Below are 20,690 nucleotides of genomic sequence, written 5' to 3' on the forward strand. Positions count from 1 at the left end.
TGTTTTTGTATCAGCGCCACAGCATCAGCATTTTTACAGTGCTCATGTGTGTTTTGTTTTGAAGCAAATATGAAAGTATTAAAGTAAAAAAAGAAATGTGGTCGTAGTTTCGCTGCGTGCAGTGAATCACTGCGTGGGTCCCGAAGCTCTGACAGTGTCCTCACTGACCCTGCTGCCGATGCTCTCCGTGCCATAGTAGAGATGTAGGACGGACACATATAGACTCAGATGTCTCATTAAGCAGTTTTTAGTGTTTGGATTTAGAGAAAATTAATTAAACTCAATAGGCAGAGGAGGAACGTTCATCCTGGTTTGTATGTCGGTCAATACAAACAAGGAGAAAAAGCAGAAAAATGTAATAAAATACTTCTGTTCCTTCCTTCCTTCCTCCCTTCTTTCTTTTGTTCTGACGGAAACAAAGAATAATTTATCGCTTGGTACAAATTATTAGCAATATGAGGGAGAAACAGAGAGGCAATTGTCACAAATCACCTGGCATATTTGGGCCTCGGAGTTCGTGTCAGTTGCCAAAGGCTACATCATATGTGAGGCCTAATTTTAGGAAAATGCATTTAAACATAATTTTCTGTTCTGACATTAATCATTTTTAATCAAAGATGTCTGCATTTTGTTTTTGTTTGTAATTCCATGACATGCTGCAGGTTTGCTAAGTATGAAGCATGTTCTTGTTGAGGTGGACCGCTGCTGTGCGACATGCTTGCAGCATGGACTTCATCTTTTCTTAAGCATAAAGAAAAAAAGCTTCCACGAATAGACCCTCTCAATAAACAGCATGTGAAACTGTACCGTTGATCCGCATTGTGAGACGGTTTCATCTTTGGTTTTATGTGATATCGCTTCAGGACACTCACGCTGCTCCAAACTGTGAAACACATTTAGAAAAAAAATCCACTATAAAGACGGATTTGTTGTTTAAATAATTGCTTGATTTCACAGAAAAAGGTTCAAGTGACATTTCTGTGCTTCTGAGGTTTTTTTTTTTTGTTTTGTCCCACAGAGTTTTGTCTCAAACATATAATAGCACTTTTCCCCCCAATTCTTCAAACACACACCCGGTGTCCAAAAACGCAGCGAAGCCTTTGGGGACATGTCAGAATTGATGGTTTACCTCCTATTAGAATTTGCGTGTGTATACACATTTGTGTGTGTGTGTGTCCCTTTGAAGTTTAGGGGTCCGCCCACCCTTCTGTGGACAGACATTGTGCTGAACAGCTCCATTTGTCCCACCTTAATCCTCTGACGTAAACTCACATAAATCACACTGAGTTGTTTCTAAACGCAGGCAGGCTGGAAAACGTGGTGTCCGTCTCTCTGTCTCGCGTTTCTTTCCAACTCTCCGGAGAGTTTAAGAGCTGCTGGGTATTCATTTATCTGACCACCTGTATTGCTAATGACTTCAGCTCAAAGTAAAAGTAAATGCGTGTCTTTCTTGCGTGGGAACTGTTGGTTATATACAGAGGAGCCCAAATCACAATACAAGTTACAGTTTGTCTATTTAAACACACCAGAACTGAAGGTAAAAGCACATACAAAGCTTGTCAGGGTTTTTTTTTAAAGCAGATAAGCAGATGAAACCAGATAAAATGTTATTCCCCTTCAGTCCATGGCTTCGACATACAGGGACATAGATTCAGCCGATACTTATTAGTTGTAGAGATGAGGCAGCATCACGGCACCCACAGTGCACCGAGGCCAACCTCCCTCTATCGATGGCTCTGGGCCAGATTAAAGTGCCGGGGCTCATTGTTTACACAGCTCTTTGGTGCCACGGCTGAGCAGGCCCAAACAATGGGCCCCTGCTCCCCCTTGTCGGAGCGAGGGGAAGAATGGAGACCTCTTGACATGGCAACCTGAAGCCTCAATGCCCCCACTTCACGTAGCGGAGAGGGTCAGAGTGAACAAGAGAGGAAGCGGGAGGAGAGGGGAAATTAGTGATAAGGAAGAACCAGAATGGAGGAATGAAAATGGAAAGGGGGAAGAAAGGAGGCAGATATGAAGGGAGGATGAAGAACGGTGAATGATGAGAGGATGAGAGAGAGAAAGTGAACAAAGACCAGCCCACGAAAAGAGAGCAGAGAACGGGAAAGAGATGCAGAGACACAACGATGAACAGAAAGCATAAACTGTTGGTGTTAAAGCAGGAAAAGTGGAGCTCTAAGGCCTTTAGGAAGCGTTGAAGAATGTGAGGAGAAGAGCGTTTGGTGGCAGCAGTGAGAGCAAACACTACCTTAAACTCACAGTGGTCCCTCACTGGTCTTCACTGGTGATCAGACGCCTTGAACAACACTTGCCAAGTCTTACACAAAGAAGCCTGATACCACTCTCTCAGTGTGTGTGTGTGTGTGTGTCATTGTTAGAGCACATCTCCTCCTCTTCGCTGTGTCACAATCATTCATCAGACTCGATGACACATTTCCTCCGATCTTCACTTCGGTTACAAGTGTTGTAAATGTAGCAGTGACTCATTATTGGCACTGAGATGTGACGATCATTTCTTTATTTTTTATTGCAGGTCACTTTCTCGGAAACAACACAGTCATTGATGTGCTTCGTCGCGAGGGATACGAGGTGGAGCACACCCCCGCTGGGCAGCCCATAAACAGGTAGGTTGGCAGCTAAAACGCCCTTAAACACACACATACATCATCCGGTGACACATTTAACAGACTGCATTTTGTAATGTATCATGAAAACACACCATGCAAATGTCACCAATCCCCTAATATCATACGAGCGTCTGATTTTACAAAATTACTGCAATTTATTCTAATGAAGTCAAAATAATGTTTTTCATTTAATTTTACTGTTATGCAACTCTGAACTGCCAAAAATTCTTCAAATACTCGGTTAATCTGCCACAAAAAGGAAAAAGCTTTAGTTACACTAATGACAGGAAATGGTGAATTACTGGTGCGGCTGATTTTACACACAAGCATTCAAAATCTGAAAACTTTAAAATGATTCATAATGAAAAAGGTGTGTTATATACGGATAGGTACAGTTATTCAAGGAGATACACATAAAGGAGTAATTTATTCAGGAACTTCTCTGTTCCATCAAGATTTGTGAGCTCATGTGTCCAGTGCAGGAGACTGGTTTAATTTTCTTTTGGTAATACTTTTCCATAAAAAGCAAAAAAAGTAATGTCTGAAAGACAAGAAGAAACAGAAGAAAGTAAGACAGAAAATAGCAGAGAAAATGAGAAATACAGAGATGATGGATAGAGAGCTGTGGAGAAAATATAATAATTGGCCATAGTTGTTGCACATTATGATTTCTTCCGAAAACACAAGTCTGTAAAACTGGAAGGCCCATATTTTATCACTTAAATGGGTGTAAGGTTTCGTGTCCCGGCCACATCATACGGGGCGACTGCTGCCTCATGGCCCTGACAGCAATATATATTTCTCTCTACTTTTTCACTGACTGGATTTCAAATAGGTAATCATTTTCCAAGTAAGCACAACTCCATAGCTGCTCTGTGTTCACTCGCAGACCCAAAACAGATGTTCAAGTCCTGCTTCAGCCCTTGTGAGAAATGTGTTGTCTGCAAATAATCCAGAAACTGCCCTCAGTAGTTATCCGTTGACATTTCCAGTTTATTTGTTGTTGATTTGTCTGCATTATTAACACTGGAGAGTTAACTTCTTTGTTAACTTTGTGACCACTAATCTGCTGATCACATGAGATGCTCATTTTGGTGTGGAGGTTGTTGGTCACAGAAGAGAAAATAAATAACCAGACTCGGAGCGCTGTTGTTATTATAGGGGATAAAGAGACTTTCATTGGCTTTAAACTTTAATACTTAACTGTCATACCCAATCATTATTTACTTAGCTGTAAACTTTGAATAGGTTTTTAACATTTGTCGGCCTTTGGGGGCAGCAGGGTGGTGCCGTGGTTTAGCACTGTTGCTTCATTGCAAGAAGTTTCTGGGTTTGTGGTTTGAGCCTTGTGGTACTCCGGCTTCCTCCCACAGTCCAAAGACATGCAGGTTAACTGGTGACTCTGAACTGCCCGTAGGTGTGAGTGTGAATGGATGTCTGTGTCTATGTGACGGCCCTGTGATGAGCCTTAAGGATAAGATTTATAGACAACGGATGAATGGATGTTATCGCTGGTTTGAACTATTATACTGAAGCTATTAACTTTAATTAGGAATGCGTTTTAAGTCTATAATCCCTTAAATTACTAGTTGGTTATTTAGTGGTGGGGTCTGTTATTCCTGTACTCGAAATAAACGATGCATGCATGGAATCCAGAATTGCTGTTTATAGTTTTATCTCTCTGACCTAATGCCAAATTAACAAATGGATTGGCTTTTATTGTGAAGCAGCCACAGAAAACACAAACTAGCAGTCACAGCGATTAGTGTGGGCTGTGTTCATTCAGCCAAACTCTGCCTGACAAGACGCACACGGCAAACTTCTCAGCAAGGTAACCGACCGGTTACGCTGAGTCTCTATGGGTAATTCGATGCAATAGCTGCAGGGACCTCATATTTGGATTTTTCAGAAAATCCACAAATGAGAAGATAAGAAAGAAATGTGAAAAACCGTGCTCGTTGATGTCTCCTATTCAATGGAGCCTTCTATTTTTTTTTAAGCTGGTTTCACTATGTAGATCACACAGCAGATAAATCTGACAAACTCTCCAGCGGCCACCAGTGAAGTGTTGAAAAGGCCAACTTAAGCAGAGCTCATACCTCCTGCTGTGAGGCATGTAGTGCAGTCTACCATGGCGCATGGTGCGGGTGGCTATCTCACTGCAAATCTGTGCTCTTGTATGTGTGACTGAGTGAATGAGTGAAATCTACTTTCACACAAGCTCTGTGTTTGATGCAGGATTACGTGGTTGAGATGAACCTGCATTTGACCCAACCCAAACGTGTGTGTGTGTGTGTGTGTGTGTGTGTGTGATTGTTAAAGACAGTTACCACCATCATTAGAGAAGGCCTGCAGCTCATCAAAAGCACGAGTGTTTTTAATCAAAAAGATGAGTTTTGGTTTTGCTCCCATACTTCCCATTCCGGTACTTTAATTTGATTTTCCAAAAAATCTTGGATATGTTGTCTATTAGACTGCCTTGGAAGGTCCACAGCGTCCTGTTCTCAAATAGCAGCACTTCCTCCCCTCTCCTCTCCTCTCCTCTCCTCTCCTCTCCTCTCCTCTCCTCTCCTCTCCTCTCCTCTCCTCCAGTCCTAAATCTGTGTCTGAGGTGGCTTCTCTCTCCAAATCAGTCTCAGTTATGTTATGGCCCATGTCCAAATTTCTCAAACTTTCACTAAAAACGTAATAAAGAATCGCTCTAATACCATTTTACTCCAGATGTATTTATAATATTGTGTAGAAAAGCCAAGTCACATCACACAAAGGCTGATGTATAATGTCAGATTTAATGTCTGCCTTCCAGGAGATCGTCAACCAGACCTGCCTCTCCAGATTCAGGCGACCACCCTGATGAGTCCCCACTCTTGGAGCCTTTTCTCCATGAGCTCCCCCACAAGGAGGAGGACCAGGGGCGTCCCCTGGAGGATGATCTTTTACCCCACATGCTTCTGCCACCAGATAGCCTGGAGCTCCTGGAGAAAGCAGAGAGGAAGATGCTGAAGAAAAAGAGGAGGAACAAGCAGAAGAAGCAGCGGCACCGGCATTTTAACGACCTCTGGGTTCGCATCGAGGAGAGGTGAGAGAACAGATGAGGGTGCGGTGGGCCTCGTTCCTCAAATACCTATCATCACAGATTTATCTGTCTCTAGCTGTGAAAAAGGAAGTAGGAGAAATGCTGACGGGGTGAGACAGAAAGGTCACAGGTGGAGACAAAAGACGAGAAGAGAGTATAATGGTAAAAGATTAGAGGAGAACGGTGAAGAAAGGATGTCAGAGGAGAGAGGGGAAATTGTAAATGTGTAATGCAGTCTTTCCATTTGTCTGTAGAATAAAACTGACACTTCCTGATTCGGTGCCGCAGGCTCCAACAGCCACTATATCACATCACCATACTCTTCATGCAGTCTGCACACACACACACACACACACACACACACACACACACCCTGCAGTGTGGTATGAGTCCAGACTAGTTCCTAGCCAGTATAAGTGTCTTGGATGAGAAAATAGCAGCCTGGGAATTCCTCCCAAGTATCCAGTTTTGGTGTCACAGTAGCTCCAGGCAGGGACTAAACGGACAACAACACGAGCTCACCTTTCAGACAAAAAGGAGACCTCTGCACAAGGTGTGGTCTGCTGTGTTGAAACTTCTCTCAGACTGAAGTAACGGCAACATTTTATGTTTTCACGGATATGAGCAAAAGGGTTTAATTTGACCCTACATCAATCCATCCACCCATTTTCTACACCCACTTATCCTGCTCAGAGTTGGAGGCTATCTCAGCATGCAGAGGCTCAGACAGCCACATTCATTCACCCCTGCAGGTAATTTAGAGTTTCCAGTTCACCTTACTTGCACATCTCTGGACTGTGGGAGGAAACTGGAGCACCTGAAGGAAACCCATGCAGACAATGAGAACATCCAAAAAGCCCCAGGACCTTCTTGCTTTGAAGAGACAGAGCAAACCAGCGAGTCACTATTCCACCCCCCCCCCACTGACTACAGCAATGTGTTAAGACAACGCAGTTACATTTATAACTTATTGAGGGAAATTAGATTAACTGCACAATCAGCCTAAAAGTATCTTGTTCTTCTTGTCTCCTGAATGCGCCTGTGTTTGCATGCTGCAGTCATCAGTCACAGCCTCCGAATTTGTCGGCAGCACAGAGCTTGTTTGGCCACTACCACCATTATACACCTGGAGACTTGGACTGTTTGCACAGGAACATAAACGGGTCCTGTTTGTAGTCACAGGTTACTGTTACACATGTCTTTCAACACTTGAAATTTGTGGTTCACATTTCCAAGATGTCTGCACATGGCCTTCAATAACCAGCTGTGCGTTTTATTTCATCTGGGGATACATGGAGCTTTAGATTCTCTTCATGTTGCAGTAGGGTTTCCTTTGGGTGCTACAGCTTATTCTAACGGTCCACAGACATGCAGGTCAGGTGAGTGAGAATATCTAGATGATCCATCGGTGTTTATATGCTTCTCGACATGTTTCTGTGTGATAGACGCTCCGCAGTTCTGCTGTAGGTAATGATAATGAACAGATCTGAGTGGCTTTCAGTACATTTACTATATTAGCAGATGACAAATTACTGTGCAGTGTACTGTGTCAACCATCTCCAGCATCTTAAGGCTGTTGAAACAAGATCACTTTAGAGCCATTTTGTATAAATGATATGCAGTTTCTAATGCTGTAAGATCCTTAAGCAGAGTTCTGCAGTGGATTTGGGTGAGCTACACCTTAAAGAAGTCTTTTTATTTTCCATTTTTCAATTATGATTTCTACATCGTGATAACCGGCGGCTAATGGTTTACAGAATTACACCCGTGCACGACTCTGCTCTTAAGCATGTAGCGATTCTTACTCTTGTATGAACATCTGTTTTTCCATGTACAGTACACACTATTCCAAACTACCGACGGAAAAAGAAAAATCCAACCATGTAGCATCTGTTCTTCACGGGAACAGAGAGGGTTTGTGAGCGTTTGTGTACATTATGTCTGCAGAGATGTTTTCTCTCTTTCAGAGACTCTGTGTTTTGAACGGAAAGGAAACGGACTGTTTGTGTACACATGCTACAAAGTGTACACGGTGCACGTCTTTGTATATTTTAGTGTCTGAAAAGGTGACCAGGTGAGAAAGGGAGCACAAGTCCAAAATACAGAAGCAACTACAGCCCCACAGTTTTCTGCTGTGTTCGATGCATGGCCATTAAGAAAATGTGCTTATAGTTCTCCTGGACCCTCAAACCCAAATAAACCTGCTTCATAACTTCATATAAAATAAATAAATAAATGAAGATGCTATTTTAACATGCTAAAATGGCACCAGTTAAATTATCTGCTACTTGTTTGGTCTGAAATAACCGTCCATTTTAAGATATATTTAATAACTAAAGCCAAGAGCTACAGGCATTACAGCCTCTTCCCATGACCAACCAAAGCAAGTATTGAGTCCAAGTATCTGGGACTAATGGAAACACTATCAGTTGAGGTTATTTGAGAAATTGGAGGTAAATGTTTGAATACTTGTGCGGAAACTGACTATTGCCAAGAAGAGATGAATCTGTTAGCAAGTATCTGTGTGATTCTGGAGAGGACTGCTACTCTTTTGGCTCTTCTGTCAGGAAAATACTTGGTAGAGCTTGTCACTGGGATCTGTGTACTCACTGACTCTATCAGATTTTCTGTGTCCCCTCTTCGGCCAAGGAGATTGCAGTCGTCCATCCAAACTGAAAGTCGTATGTCCACAACGATCTCACTAAGCAAACACAGGATGAGGAGAGAAATGTAGGGCTGAGATTATGACGTGGTTTCATTTTACTTTATTTTGATGCTTGTCAAAATATCCAGGAGTTGGTATTTATTATCATACAAGCTATTGCAGCCCACTGGTGTTTGCTAACTAAACTAAACCAAATTAAACTAAACTTTGCCTGGTTTTCCAAGTCAAACCCAGGCTGCAGGCTCTGCATCACACAGGAGAACAGAAACAATGCAAGTGCCAGACTAGTTTAGAAAAGGACGGATAAAGAGAGAAGTAGACGCAGCCGAAGAGCGGCAGACAGAATGTATGATATTAGGGAGGGGAAGACAAAGAGAACAAGAGAGCGGAAGCGGGGAGGCACATTTGAATTTGGTTTATAGCCATGAGCTGATCACCAAGTTGCACAGCCAGGAGTTTTGTATTTGTAAAATCCCTGCTGATTGGTCAGTGCTGTGGCGGTGGATGCCTTTGTGTAGAAATGTTCCCTTACAGCTTTCACCATTATTAATATTTCCATTGTTTTTTTTCCCCTGCAGTCTGCAGATTTTCTCAGTATGGGGATGCAGAGAGAGTCCTGTTCTTCTTTACAGTACACCATGATTGTCCTTTCAATCCCAAAGAGTACAGCGGCTCAGCAGTGTGATGTTAGGACAGAAAATAAATATAGAAATTAGGTTTTGATAGGAAATATTAAAGTCATTCCCAAACTGCTGTAGCTCCAGGATGTGGGAAGGTTTTTGAGTTGAGTTTAATTATTACACACAGCATGTTTGGACCCATTTTATAAATATATCAGTGCAAACTGGACACCCTCATTTGCATTAAAAAACACAATCAGTGTATTGTAATGCTCACAACCTACGACTAATGTCCCTGAAAAGTTGGTTCTGAAGTGTTATTCTTTAATATTAAGTAGTTGTGTATCATTTATTAAGAGTTTATCAGTCAAAAACCAAGGGAATCATCTTCATACGGACTGTGTGGGTGTGATTCGCTCACATTTCATTGACAGACGCCCGGTAACACGAGCCAACAACCTCACAGTTGTTGAAAGTTGCTGAATCCTGATTGTAAATATGTGACATTGTGTTTTTTCTCCAACCAAGATAGAGGTTTCATTCTCTCTTGTCTTCTTTCCACAGCACTATGGTCCAGTCTCCACCTCCCCCACTGGTTCGCATCATCAATGGTTACATCACGGTTCAGCCGCACAGAGTCCACAACCACCACAACCACCATCACATGTCTTCGGCGTCAACCACCTCCTCGTCCTCACAATCGTTACTGGTCGTGATCTGCACATTGCTTCTAGTGCGGACGTGGACTTTGTTCCTCTAGTAGAGTAAAACAGTCAGCCTTAAACTCTCACACGTGGCGGCTTTATGTGCATCAGCTCACGTGAAGTGAGGTCTGATCGTGCATTTTAATACCTGGTACGTGACTGTGGTGACTCTCAGAGACTGTTCTGAAAAAACACAGAGAAAGGATCTGAACTCAGCTCGAGCTGTCAGGTAACGGGACACTCCACGGATGTTAGGCCAGATAAAGTTTGTGTTGTTGGGACTGAATGTCAACAGAGCATGTCTCTTACAAATTGATAACCGTGTAAGTTCATATAAGGTCAGGTTTCTTGGAGCATAAAGGTTTCATAAGGATTCAATTATTTTACACAGAGAGCACAGCAGGAAAGGAAGCAGGAAGTGTTACGGGGCATCTCACTGACATTACTCAACATTTTAGCTCCCTTATGGATTACAGTGTTACAGCAGACACTCATCATTCAACAGTGGGAACCTCTGAGAGCATGACGTCTCGCCAGAGGGACTGTTGGGTGAACGAGCAGGTGAACACCTCCAGAACTATTCAGATGTCCTCAGTATGTACGAACGGAGCCACACGTCCTTTGTGTGTTTATATGTGTGCTTGAGTGTGAGAGAGAGAAAGTGAGTGAGAGAGTGAGAGAGTGAGACAAACAAAGTCTACCAGCTCTTAAAGCCCCCCCGGCCTTACAAACAGAGGTGTTCCTCTTAATTTATTCTTCCATTTTAGAAGAATTTGCTTAGTGTTGCTTAAAACCCTACGGTGGAGGGGGGGGGGAATTGTACATAATTGTTTCTAAATATTATAGATGTATTTTAGAATTATAAAAAAATGAAAATTATCAAAAGTTTTTGTGTTGTTGTTTATATAAATATATAAATAGATATGCAGTATATTTTTGAAAAGAAAATCAGGAACTAACCACCATAGCCCGAGTCATGTGTCTCACTGAAATGGGACATATGATTGTATTGTACTTTATGTATCAGTGTTATCTGTTGCTTTGCTGAAAGGATTCATGTTATGTGTGTGTGTGTGTGTGTGTGTGTGAGTGAGTGTTTTTCACATAGAGATCATTTGTTTAATTTATTTAACTACTATAGTTTTGTTGTAGATCATATGAAACATTCCCCATGTTTGTTTTTATATTTTTGCAGTCATAATAATGTCCAAATGTGTTATTTCAAATGTTTTCAAGTATGATTTCAAATGCGTTTGATGGTAATAATAATAATAATTCAGTCTGAAATACACAAAGGTGTCGACACAGATCCCACATTCAGCGTAGTGCTTTAGTTCTGTCACATTTCACTTATGGCATGAGATGATTGTAATAGTATTACCATGACAGCAATAAAATATTTATCTAGATTAAGTCTGATTTTACCTCTCGTGTTTGGCTGCAAAGCAATCAGTTTAGTTTGTCTTCAGAAAACTGTCTGCTGGTGTGCATCACTGTTTACTGTGACGTTGTATTTGATAGCAGCCGACAAACCTGAACAGAGACGCTGCTGCAATCTGTATTTTCATATTAACGAGTCAAATAAATGGGGCCCATTTCACTTCACACACAGCCACAGATGTTTAGCACCTGAAGTTCCCCTCAGCTCTACAGAACATTTTAATATGTTTTTACTTTTTGGTTTTATGTCTCACTGTTCTGGTCCGGGGCAGCACGGTGGTGCGGGGGTCAGCTCTGTTGTGGGTTCCCTCAGGTACTCCGGCTCCCTCCCACAGTGCAAAGACATGCAGGTTAATTGGTGACTCTAAATTAGCCGTAGGTGTGAGCGTGACTGTCTGTGTGTCCGCCCTGTGATTGACAGGCGACCAGTCCCTGGTATACCCCACCTCTCGCCCACTGTCAGCTGGGATCAGCTCCAACTGAAGGATGGATGGATGTTTTGGTCTGCTCTCACTGACCTCATCTTTATCATTTTCAGACATAAGAGGCGGCTGCTCTCAGCAGAAGAGAAGCGTTAAGTCCACTGAACACCACCTGCCCAGCACCGAACAAGAAACACACCGACAAAGTCTGTGTGTGGATGCATAGATCAGCAAACGTGTTCACCATATGAGCTTTATCCAGTGATCACATGTCAGCGATGTGTTTACTGCTTGTTTTGCTTCAAAGTGGCCAGAAAAATTTATTAATGCAAGAAATGCAAGTATTTCCAAATAACACGAAGAACATGGTCCTCATCCTCAGTCATGTTGTACGGACTGAAAGAAAAAAGTGCACATGGTAGCGTGATGACAGGAGATAAACACATGAAGAGAAGCCATATCAGTGATGTTAGAGCTTCGTTTATTGTACGAAGAAATTGTGCATCGAGTGTTTGGAACTTTGCATGATTTAATCTTTGGAGATGAAAGACATGCATTTCAAGACGGATAATTGTTGATCCAAGTCAGAAGTGTTGTTTCACAGCAGCGTTACATAGATCCCCGTGTGTCCTGAACACACACACACACACACACACACACACACACACACACACACACACACACACAGACGTGCTGCCCTCCTGGCCTGACCCAGGGTTCATGGCATGTTTATGTGAGGTTAATGTGCTGTGATAAGGCCGCTATTAGACGCTGTTTGATGTGTGCATGTGGTCTGCCACAAACAAGGCGGCTGCGTATGCGGATCCTGCAGGAAACAAACAGGAAGTCGGAGCTAACGGACTCGTTAGATGTGCAGGAAATGAGAGTTAATTGATTTGTTGTATCAACAGGAAAGAAAAGCTAATTGACTTGTTAGTTTGTGCTCTGATTTAGGAGTGACTGCGTGCTAGCAGAGGTCATAGAGGTCGGTGTATAACTGATGTGCACAGGAAGCACAAGCTCTACTGGGATAAATGATGTGTGAGCTATGAGAGGTAAGTGACTCGATCAACACTCATCCTGGATACACTTTTTCTCCACATTTCTTCCTCTGCTTTTCTCCTCCGCTAAGACAGGAGCAGTTGCACTGACCAGTGTCCAGGCTATTCCTTTAGTGTGAGGAATTCTGGGAAATCACAATCACTAGTTACGTTTGACGGTGAGGTAAAGTTACTTCACTTGATCGCTAAATACCAGCTGGATTGCAAAAGTCATCACAGACTGATCAACACAACACAAGCATCTGGATTTTCCCTCTATGAATCATTTGTAAACTGTCTCTGTGACAAATTATACCCCTGACTTTTTTCCCGTTGATGTGTAAATGCACAGCCGAACATGTGGCTCATCTGTAACTTTCAGCGTGCAGAGAAAAAGCAGACTTATCACTAAAATCATATCTGCAGCCAACGCAAACTGCAGAAAACATTAAACCCACATCCCGTTAAAAACAGCACGTGAGCCTGAACGAGATCTTTCCTCTGCTCCGTGTAACACAAACCTTTAAAACAACAGAGCATGTAAGTCACTCAGTCATTCCAAAAAAGAATAAACAAACAAAAGGTGCAGGTCACTCGTTTAATTGCCTCCTGTTGAGTGCTTTTACTGACAGATGTTCCAGCTCATTTACTATCAGAAACATTGCATAAAGAATGGTGTGAATTCTATAAGTCAAACTGAGCGCCATAAGAGCTAAACTGCAGACAAGAGGCACGAAACCACGATCAGGGTCCAGGACCAGCAGACTCCTGGTTCGACTTCAGTTTAACAGAGTTATTTTTTTTATTTTTCCTGGTGCTCTTTTACCTCCCCGCTCCTAACTGGGTTCCACATGTAATTCAAGCTTGTTGGGCCTGTATGTTGATAACAGGTGAGTCTAATTCCAGGGTCAAACCCAGAATTTAAGCGAACATGATAGACATGAATTAGCCGGAGGATTGTATTTCAGCCTAAATCACTTGGATCAACATCAGCTTTGCTTCACATGCACATGAAAACACTAGATTGTAATTAAAGTATTATCCATATAAACAGATGAATCTTCAACAGACTTGACATCCAAATCAGTTCCATCACTCGGCATAAAGCTTTTTTTAAGGATCTGTATGACATTTCGCTCCCATCATCCCCTCAGTCATCGCAATATGAAATAAATACGTTCTGGACACACATCTACTCCTTAAAACACAAAGAAATAAGAAAATGGGTCTTATAAAAACACGCCACACTGGACTGGAGGTGGGGTTGGAAGATTGGACAAAGTAAACTTGTAGGAATTGAAAGCAGATGTCCATGCAGACGTCTGTTTCCTGTGGAGCGCAAAAATGAAGACATGGCATTGAAAATCTTAAGTAGTTTATGTCCTCTTAATAATTCTGGAAAAAACTGGACTCGTCCATTATTCGTTGGCGCCTGCTGGTATAGCCAAAACCCTCATTAGAAATATCGGGTCGGAAAAAAAGAAAATCACATTTCGTGATGCAGTTTAGTGAAAGACAGAACTGTTGGACTTTCTCGTTTATTAAAAAAAGACACTAGCATAAAAAATATTTACCTAAATGCACACATTTAAGTATTTCTAAGAGTAGAAATACTTTCTATGAATCTGTCCACGCCACAGCTTCGACTTCTTCCAACCACCGATACGATCCAGATTAATCAGCAGTTCCCTTTTTTATCGTGAGGACATGGATGCTAATTTCAACAATTCCTATTATAACACTGAAACATTCATCGACCTGGTTAAGTTTTCATCCAGCCACATGTGCAGCCAGTCGTCCTGCGCATTTTGAGCCACAAGGTCAAATCACTTTCCCGATGTTAAAACAAGCCCAGCATGTTATTGTTTAACTGATGTAGCGCCGGTCAATCCCTCACAGTCTTGCATAAATAAGCTTGTGTGTATGTGAACAGGTCTCACTGTGGCTATTATTACTGCATCAGTCCAGGAGTCATGGCAGCATGTTAACTGAAACCCATGGTAATAAGTGCTCTGTTGACTGACTCCTCCGTATATTTATACAATAAAACTCCTTGGGCTTATATATAATATGTTATCAGTGTTAGAGCTTTGACCAGCGGGAGTTCACAGTATAAACAACAGGATCTTTTCATATTAGAGGACAATCTTACAGTCTATCAACATTTTAACACAGGGGAGAACAAAAAGAAAAATTAGAGGAGTTTTGTCAAGCAAATGCATTTTCGATTGTTTAAATTAGGAAAAAAAAACACAGGAAAGTCCCTGATAGATTCCTACAGACGTGGTCGAGCTACACTGTTCTTGTCCAACCAAACAAAAAATTGGGTTTGCATTAATAAAGTAATAATAAAAAAAAAAACAGGTCCACAGCTGTGAGGATTCGCTGCTTTTATGATACTAGAAGATTTTTGCTCGATGAATAAATGTAACAGTTTATTGATAAAAAAAAAAGAAAAGTTTTTAATGATTTTCTAAATCAACAAATGTTTTTGATTGCACTTCAGGTTCATTTGCTTACTACCTTCTTACTTCCCTTCAGCTCAGAACAACAAAGAGTCCTGGAAGTGATTTTTCTTCTGTTCGCTCACTTTGCATTTTGTAAATCGATAAAAAAAAAAACATTACATTTTATATTTTTGAAAGCATTCTTGCTTTACAGTGTTTATTCACACATGCCTACAACAGTACAGTAGGTGGAGATCTTTAATACCTACATAAAACTGAAGTGATTTATTAGGTAGATAGGAGGCAGTTTTACGGAGATATTTAAAAGTACATATTTTCTCCCCAACTGGATATCATTAGCCATTATACTGTGGTGTTGCTGTGTGTGTGTGTGTGTGTGGGGGGGTGTCATTCATTACCTAGACACCATTCATTACCTTTCGACGTGAATGTTATATCACACCTTATGTGCTGAAGGCTAAAGCTCCAACATTCCCTCATGTGTATCCCCGAAGGCTCGGTGGAAGTTTTCATGATGCCTGCCTCCTCGTGTGAAACGGCCCACAGAAATACTCTAAACTTAAGGAACCCATTAGTCTCTCAGTGAGTTCAAAGCAGTTGTAAGGACAATGGAGGATGCATATATTGGAAATATTCAGGGCTTTGATTATGTTGATTGCAGAAGTCTGTGCATCTGTTTTTCCTCCGTTTTCTTCCTCTATTCAACTGAATCTTTTGTACTGAATGATTATTGGTCATTACCATAGTACTTATAAACTACCTATTATACCTATAGGGAAAAGGAAGAGGATTTTAGAATAGTTGGAGCTTACTCTAGAGACTCCATAGATATCCTCTATATATACACATTTAGTTTAATGGAAAAATAGAGAGCCTATAGTCCCCATCAAAATATCATGACTGCTAAAAACAACCTGAGATAGAAATGAAACACGAAGGTATGCCATGCCAAAGACAATGAAAAAAATGAAATGAACATATGAAAAGCCATTCTGTTTCTGTACTTGGGTCGTCTTGTGTACAGTAAACAACTGTGTTCTCTCACTGAAGTAACTAATTAGACATGTTCACAGTTGGAAAAGCACAGATGTTGGTAAGAAAATGACTGAAACTGAAGCTGCTAAATGGAATTCAGGGTCCTGGTTTTGTTCATGGTGACTCACTGTCAGACAGTATTGGCTTATTGGGACACCATCCTTTTATTTTTCTTCCTTTCTTAGAATGAGGAACTCATGTACCCTGTCTTTGCTTGCTTCAAAGCCACCAGACTCTATTGGCAGATGGGAGTTGCTGAGCTTCCACTGCCTCCATCAGTACGTTTGCTTGAGCCAGTTTGTCACTTCGGTGTGTTAAATGGTTGGTTTAGATCTGAACTAGCGTGCTAGTTTGTTGATTAAGGCAGCAAAAGCCGTGCTCTGCTAAAGAAAATGTATTGTTTTCCTCAATGGAGTCTGGTGCATTTGGAGTGAGCGATGAAATAGAGAGAGCGGCTTCAGTTTCCCTTCGAAGATTCCAGTCTGATGGCAATGCAAGGCAATGAAAACGCTCCACACACACTGTGCAATTAAACTGACGCTGATTTTTTCAGGTGGGGTTTTTCTAGGTTGCTAAAATCTGTTTTCCTGCTGCCCCCGTCCTTAGCAGTACATTGCTTAACATCTGTGCCGGGACTCCTGCCGGCTTCTCCAGACTGGCTGCAGTTTACTGTAGTTAATACACTGACTATGGATTACCACTTCAAATAATCTGAACTCTCTCTTTCATGTTAGTAACACCTGTGCTTTTCCCATTACGACAAGTGAAAACGTCAGGCCAATAAAGAAGTGTGGTCAGCTTGTGTTTTGTCTCCGTCCGCAGTCGAAGAGGTGGAATGAGGTGAAACGAAGGCAGGAATTTGTTCTTTAAAGAGAAACCAAATCCTGACCTCAAACTGTGCGAGGCCATTATGTTTCAGCGTTTGCTCTCCTCTTTAACTTTTTAATATATTATAATCACGACTAATCACAATATTTATGTAGCTACTTTAACAAATACTTTTTTGAAATACATTTTCTCAGAGGAACTAAGCAGCTGTTACATCCTTGTTCTCTTAAAACCTTTTTTTTTCTGTTCAGTAGGAGTTTCAGAGCAGACCATTGTGTGAGTCTCTCAGCGGCTCTCAGGGTCGGCCTGCCTGTGATTGTCAGCTTGTAAACAAATGAACCGTTTTGTGCTGGCGCTACACCACAGGGTGTCACTCACTTACAGCCTGGGTCAATGGATCCCATTCACAGGAGCTATTTTTTTGGGTTGTGCTATTGATAGAAGGAAGGCCACACTGGGAGCTCGAGCCTGGAGTCATAACACACACACACACACACACACACACACACACACACACACAGGCCAACTGGACCCATACAGGTTCTCAGTGGGTTTGGTTCATTTCCATTTTCACCTTCAATATACTCCGACTGTCAAACTAAAAACTACCCCCCTCAGAGGGTCTCAGATTCAGCTTCAGGAATTTGTGCCCAGGGTCAGCAGCACCTTCACCGGGAGGGAGAGACGGAGCTAAAGCCAAAAGGTCACGATGATATAAAAGGAGAGGAGTTAGACACTTTCCTCTCACCGGGTGTCCATCAGAGTGCTATGGCACTCATATGTTGAGATTTTACTGCTTTTTAAGGTATTACATCTTTCTTTGGTCTACCTTTTTGTATATTGCTCCAAAATGTGACAGCAGCAGGTGCAGACAGTTTGAACATATGTGTGATATTCATATATGCACATTCCAATACAGGCACAATCGAAATATACTGAAAGTGACACACAGACCACCTTTAAGATAAAGGCTTTTCTGCTTGGCACAAGTAAAAGAATACTTTATGTAAAAAAAAAGCCTCACTGATGAAGAAATGCAAGACATTTCTGGGTTTTAAACAATACAGTACCATCTATGAAGATGCATATTTTAATGAACTTTATTATAGATATGATAAAATAATCAGAAAGGGACTGATGACAGTTTATACCTCACAGCCTTGTATGTTGATCACTACATGATAAAACTGTGTACAATGCTGCTCTCTGGCTGTGAGCTGAAGTACTGTGTTCTGGTTGGTGTCGATCAGCCTCTCGCTGCCTCCACATCCCGAGCAAGGAAACAGTGGATGGTCTTCCAGCAGGTCTCTCGTCGGAGCACGTGTTTTTCTGTACATGTTTTGACAGCAGTGGAGCTTCTGGGCAACAGATTTCCACCGTTCAGAGCTTCACAGCCAGAGGATTAAATCGAGATGGAGGAAGAGAGAAAATTTCATGGCCCATTATGTTGTTAATTTTGTGGTGTATTTCATCTTTATTGCTCCCATGAGTGGCAATAATTTTTATAGCAAATACTACATTAAAATGCAAGATAAGGTGGATGATGCCTTGAAATAATACTCCTACCGCCACCACCACCACTGCTACCACTACTTCTGCTTAAAAATACACACATGTATTACACGTGTAAGTGATAAATAAGAATAAGAAAATAATATAGAAATAATAATATTAAATCTTTAACAATAAAATCAGATGAAGGCGATGATCTGGCAAAAACAATCACAAGATACAATCAACCCAGCAGTCAGAACCCTTTGGAGGCCGAAGAGCTTGAAAAACAACCAGAGGAACTCATTTGAGATGCTGTGTTGAGGGGTTGGACAGATTGTGTCAGCAAGACTCGATCTGGCTCTTTACCCAGCATGCCTGCTGTTCAAACACATCGACCACTCTCCATGAAAAATCTTAATATTTTTCTCTAATTAATGGTTTGCACCACCAGCTGTACGACTCCTTATCATGTGACAGTACACTGTGCTCACCTACTCGCACACATATTTGTAACTATATTTGTGACTGCCTGCCATTTTTGTCACTTGGACTTTTATGTATGTCAGCGTTTGAGCTCGGGAACGCCAGCAGTCAATGCACTGATCAGTCGTTGTTTTACCATGTAAAACTCGAAAGGCTGCATCTTTCCTACAGTCTTTAGAAATGCTCTATTATTTCCATGCTCTATATTCATGCCCCATTTTTCTTATTTCCACAGAAAAAACTCTGATGATAGAGAGGAGCTATTTATATCCACATTTTGCAGATTTACATTTTTCAGGCCACAAAAATCCTGGTCCTTCATGTCAGAGGGAACAAACATGGCTTAGAAGGTTTGCTTAAAGTTAATAGGCACTCACGTGGGACACTATTATCATCTATTAAACTAGTGGATGGATTTATTGCTGGTGGCAAAGGGGAAATCAGCGCTTATTACCAAGATGAATGACTGGATACACCAATGTTCCATCCAACACATAATGGAGCCTTGAGAGGTCTCTAAAGCTGGAAACACATGACCCCAGTGCATCTGTGGATGAATATATTAATGTGCATTATACATTTTATATATTATGCATGATGTTTTACGGCCCCACGGTGTGCAAAGGATGCAATAAAAGTATCCTAAAGCCGAAGACCCACTTGAATCTTGAATAAAGCTGTCACGCTGAAAATTCTCCTGACAGTATGGAGAAGAAGCTATTCTACACTCCTTCTTGTTATGATGTATTATAACATTATTATTAAAAGTATGATAGAACATGGCCCTGTTTCTGATGAGTCCTGGGAGGGCAAACAGCACATTTTGTAATCTAATTTGTAAGCCTTGTTGGATCGCAGTGCTGCTGTATTCTCACTAAATTGGATTACCTTGGCAGCAAAGTCATTAATACAGCCTGAATGCTGTGGCAAAGTAAATACAGATATGATTTACATTCATTTGGCTCTTCTTAAAAATACATGTATTCGTCTTATTTATCTATATTTCTATGATCCATTTGCAGATGTAATCTTCCGTCACTGCTGCGTGTTCCACGTGCAGCATTAAATTTTTATCTTTACTTTTAAGAGGACATTGAAGACATTTTATATTAGGTAACATAAATTCTGGTCGTCAGTGTAATTCTCAGCGCAGCCTTTTTAGAGGGGGAAAATTAGGTACAATTTTAAAGGAAATGACTGTAACCTTGGGGAAGTAAAATTACTTTAATAAATAGAGGCCTTCAGCAGATAGGCCTAATTTTGCTCATATAGAGGAATCATTAGAACTCATAAAAGCAAAGACATACTGTTTTCATCAAGACCGACCACACTGCCTGGTTTAAAGCACCTACATGCCGTTCTTTATATTCTGCACAGTGCCCTCTTTTGGGGCCTGTAGCACCCAATATTGTAATAATACCTGAAAATGTAATGCAATTTGCATTAAACTTGATTGAAAATGTAAGAAAACCCAATAATGTAATAACTTGGCCAGTATTAGGAATTTATTACACTTTCAGCTCGGCCATTGTCATGGCAGCATTTTCAGAAAAGTGACAGGATATGCTGATAACCTGGTAGGAGTGAAGCTATATTTTAATTCATGTGCTACATGCTACATAGAGGTTGATGCTAATGCTTGTTGATGCCAGCTTCTTATCACATCAGCCAAGGCGAAGCTGCTTTTTTAACTAGCTCAAGATTTCTAAAGGATATCAGAAAAGAGTTCGATAGGATGCACGGATGAAGTGGTCGACTTTAGATAACCCTAACACACCAACAGGGATT

General features: G+C 41.3%; 1 protein-coding gene across 1 annotated transcript in view; it reads left to right on the plus strand.

The window, feature by feature from the left end:
• The window catches only part of trabd2a (TraB domain containing 2A), a 51,403-nt gene extending 41,655 nt beyond the window's left edge, over nucleotides 1–9,748 (plus strand). The window contains exons 5-7 of the mRNA XM_070850935.1: nucleotides 2,534–2,624; nucleotides 5,434–5,706; nucleotides 9,553–9,748. Of these exons, the coding sequence (XP_070707036.1) occupies nucleotides 2,534–2,624; nucleotides 5,434–5,706; nucleotides 9,553–9,748 (560 nt within the window). The remainder of the gene's footprint in view (nucleotides 1–2,533; nucleotides 2,625–5,433; nucleotides 5,707–9,552) is intronic.
• Nucleotides 9,749–20,690: the final 10,942 nt, after the last annotated feature.

The sequence above is a fragment of the Pempheris klunzingeri genome, chromosome 19, assembly GCF_042242105.1.
Source record: "Pempheris klunzingeri isolate RE-2024b chromosome 19, fPemKlu1.hap1, whole genome shotgun sequence".
Lineage (NCBI taxonomy): Eukaryota > Metazoa > Chordata > Actinopteri > Acropomatiformes > Pempheridae > Pempheris > Pempheris klunzingeri.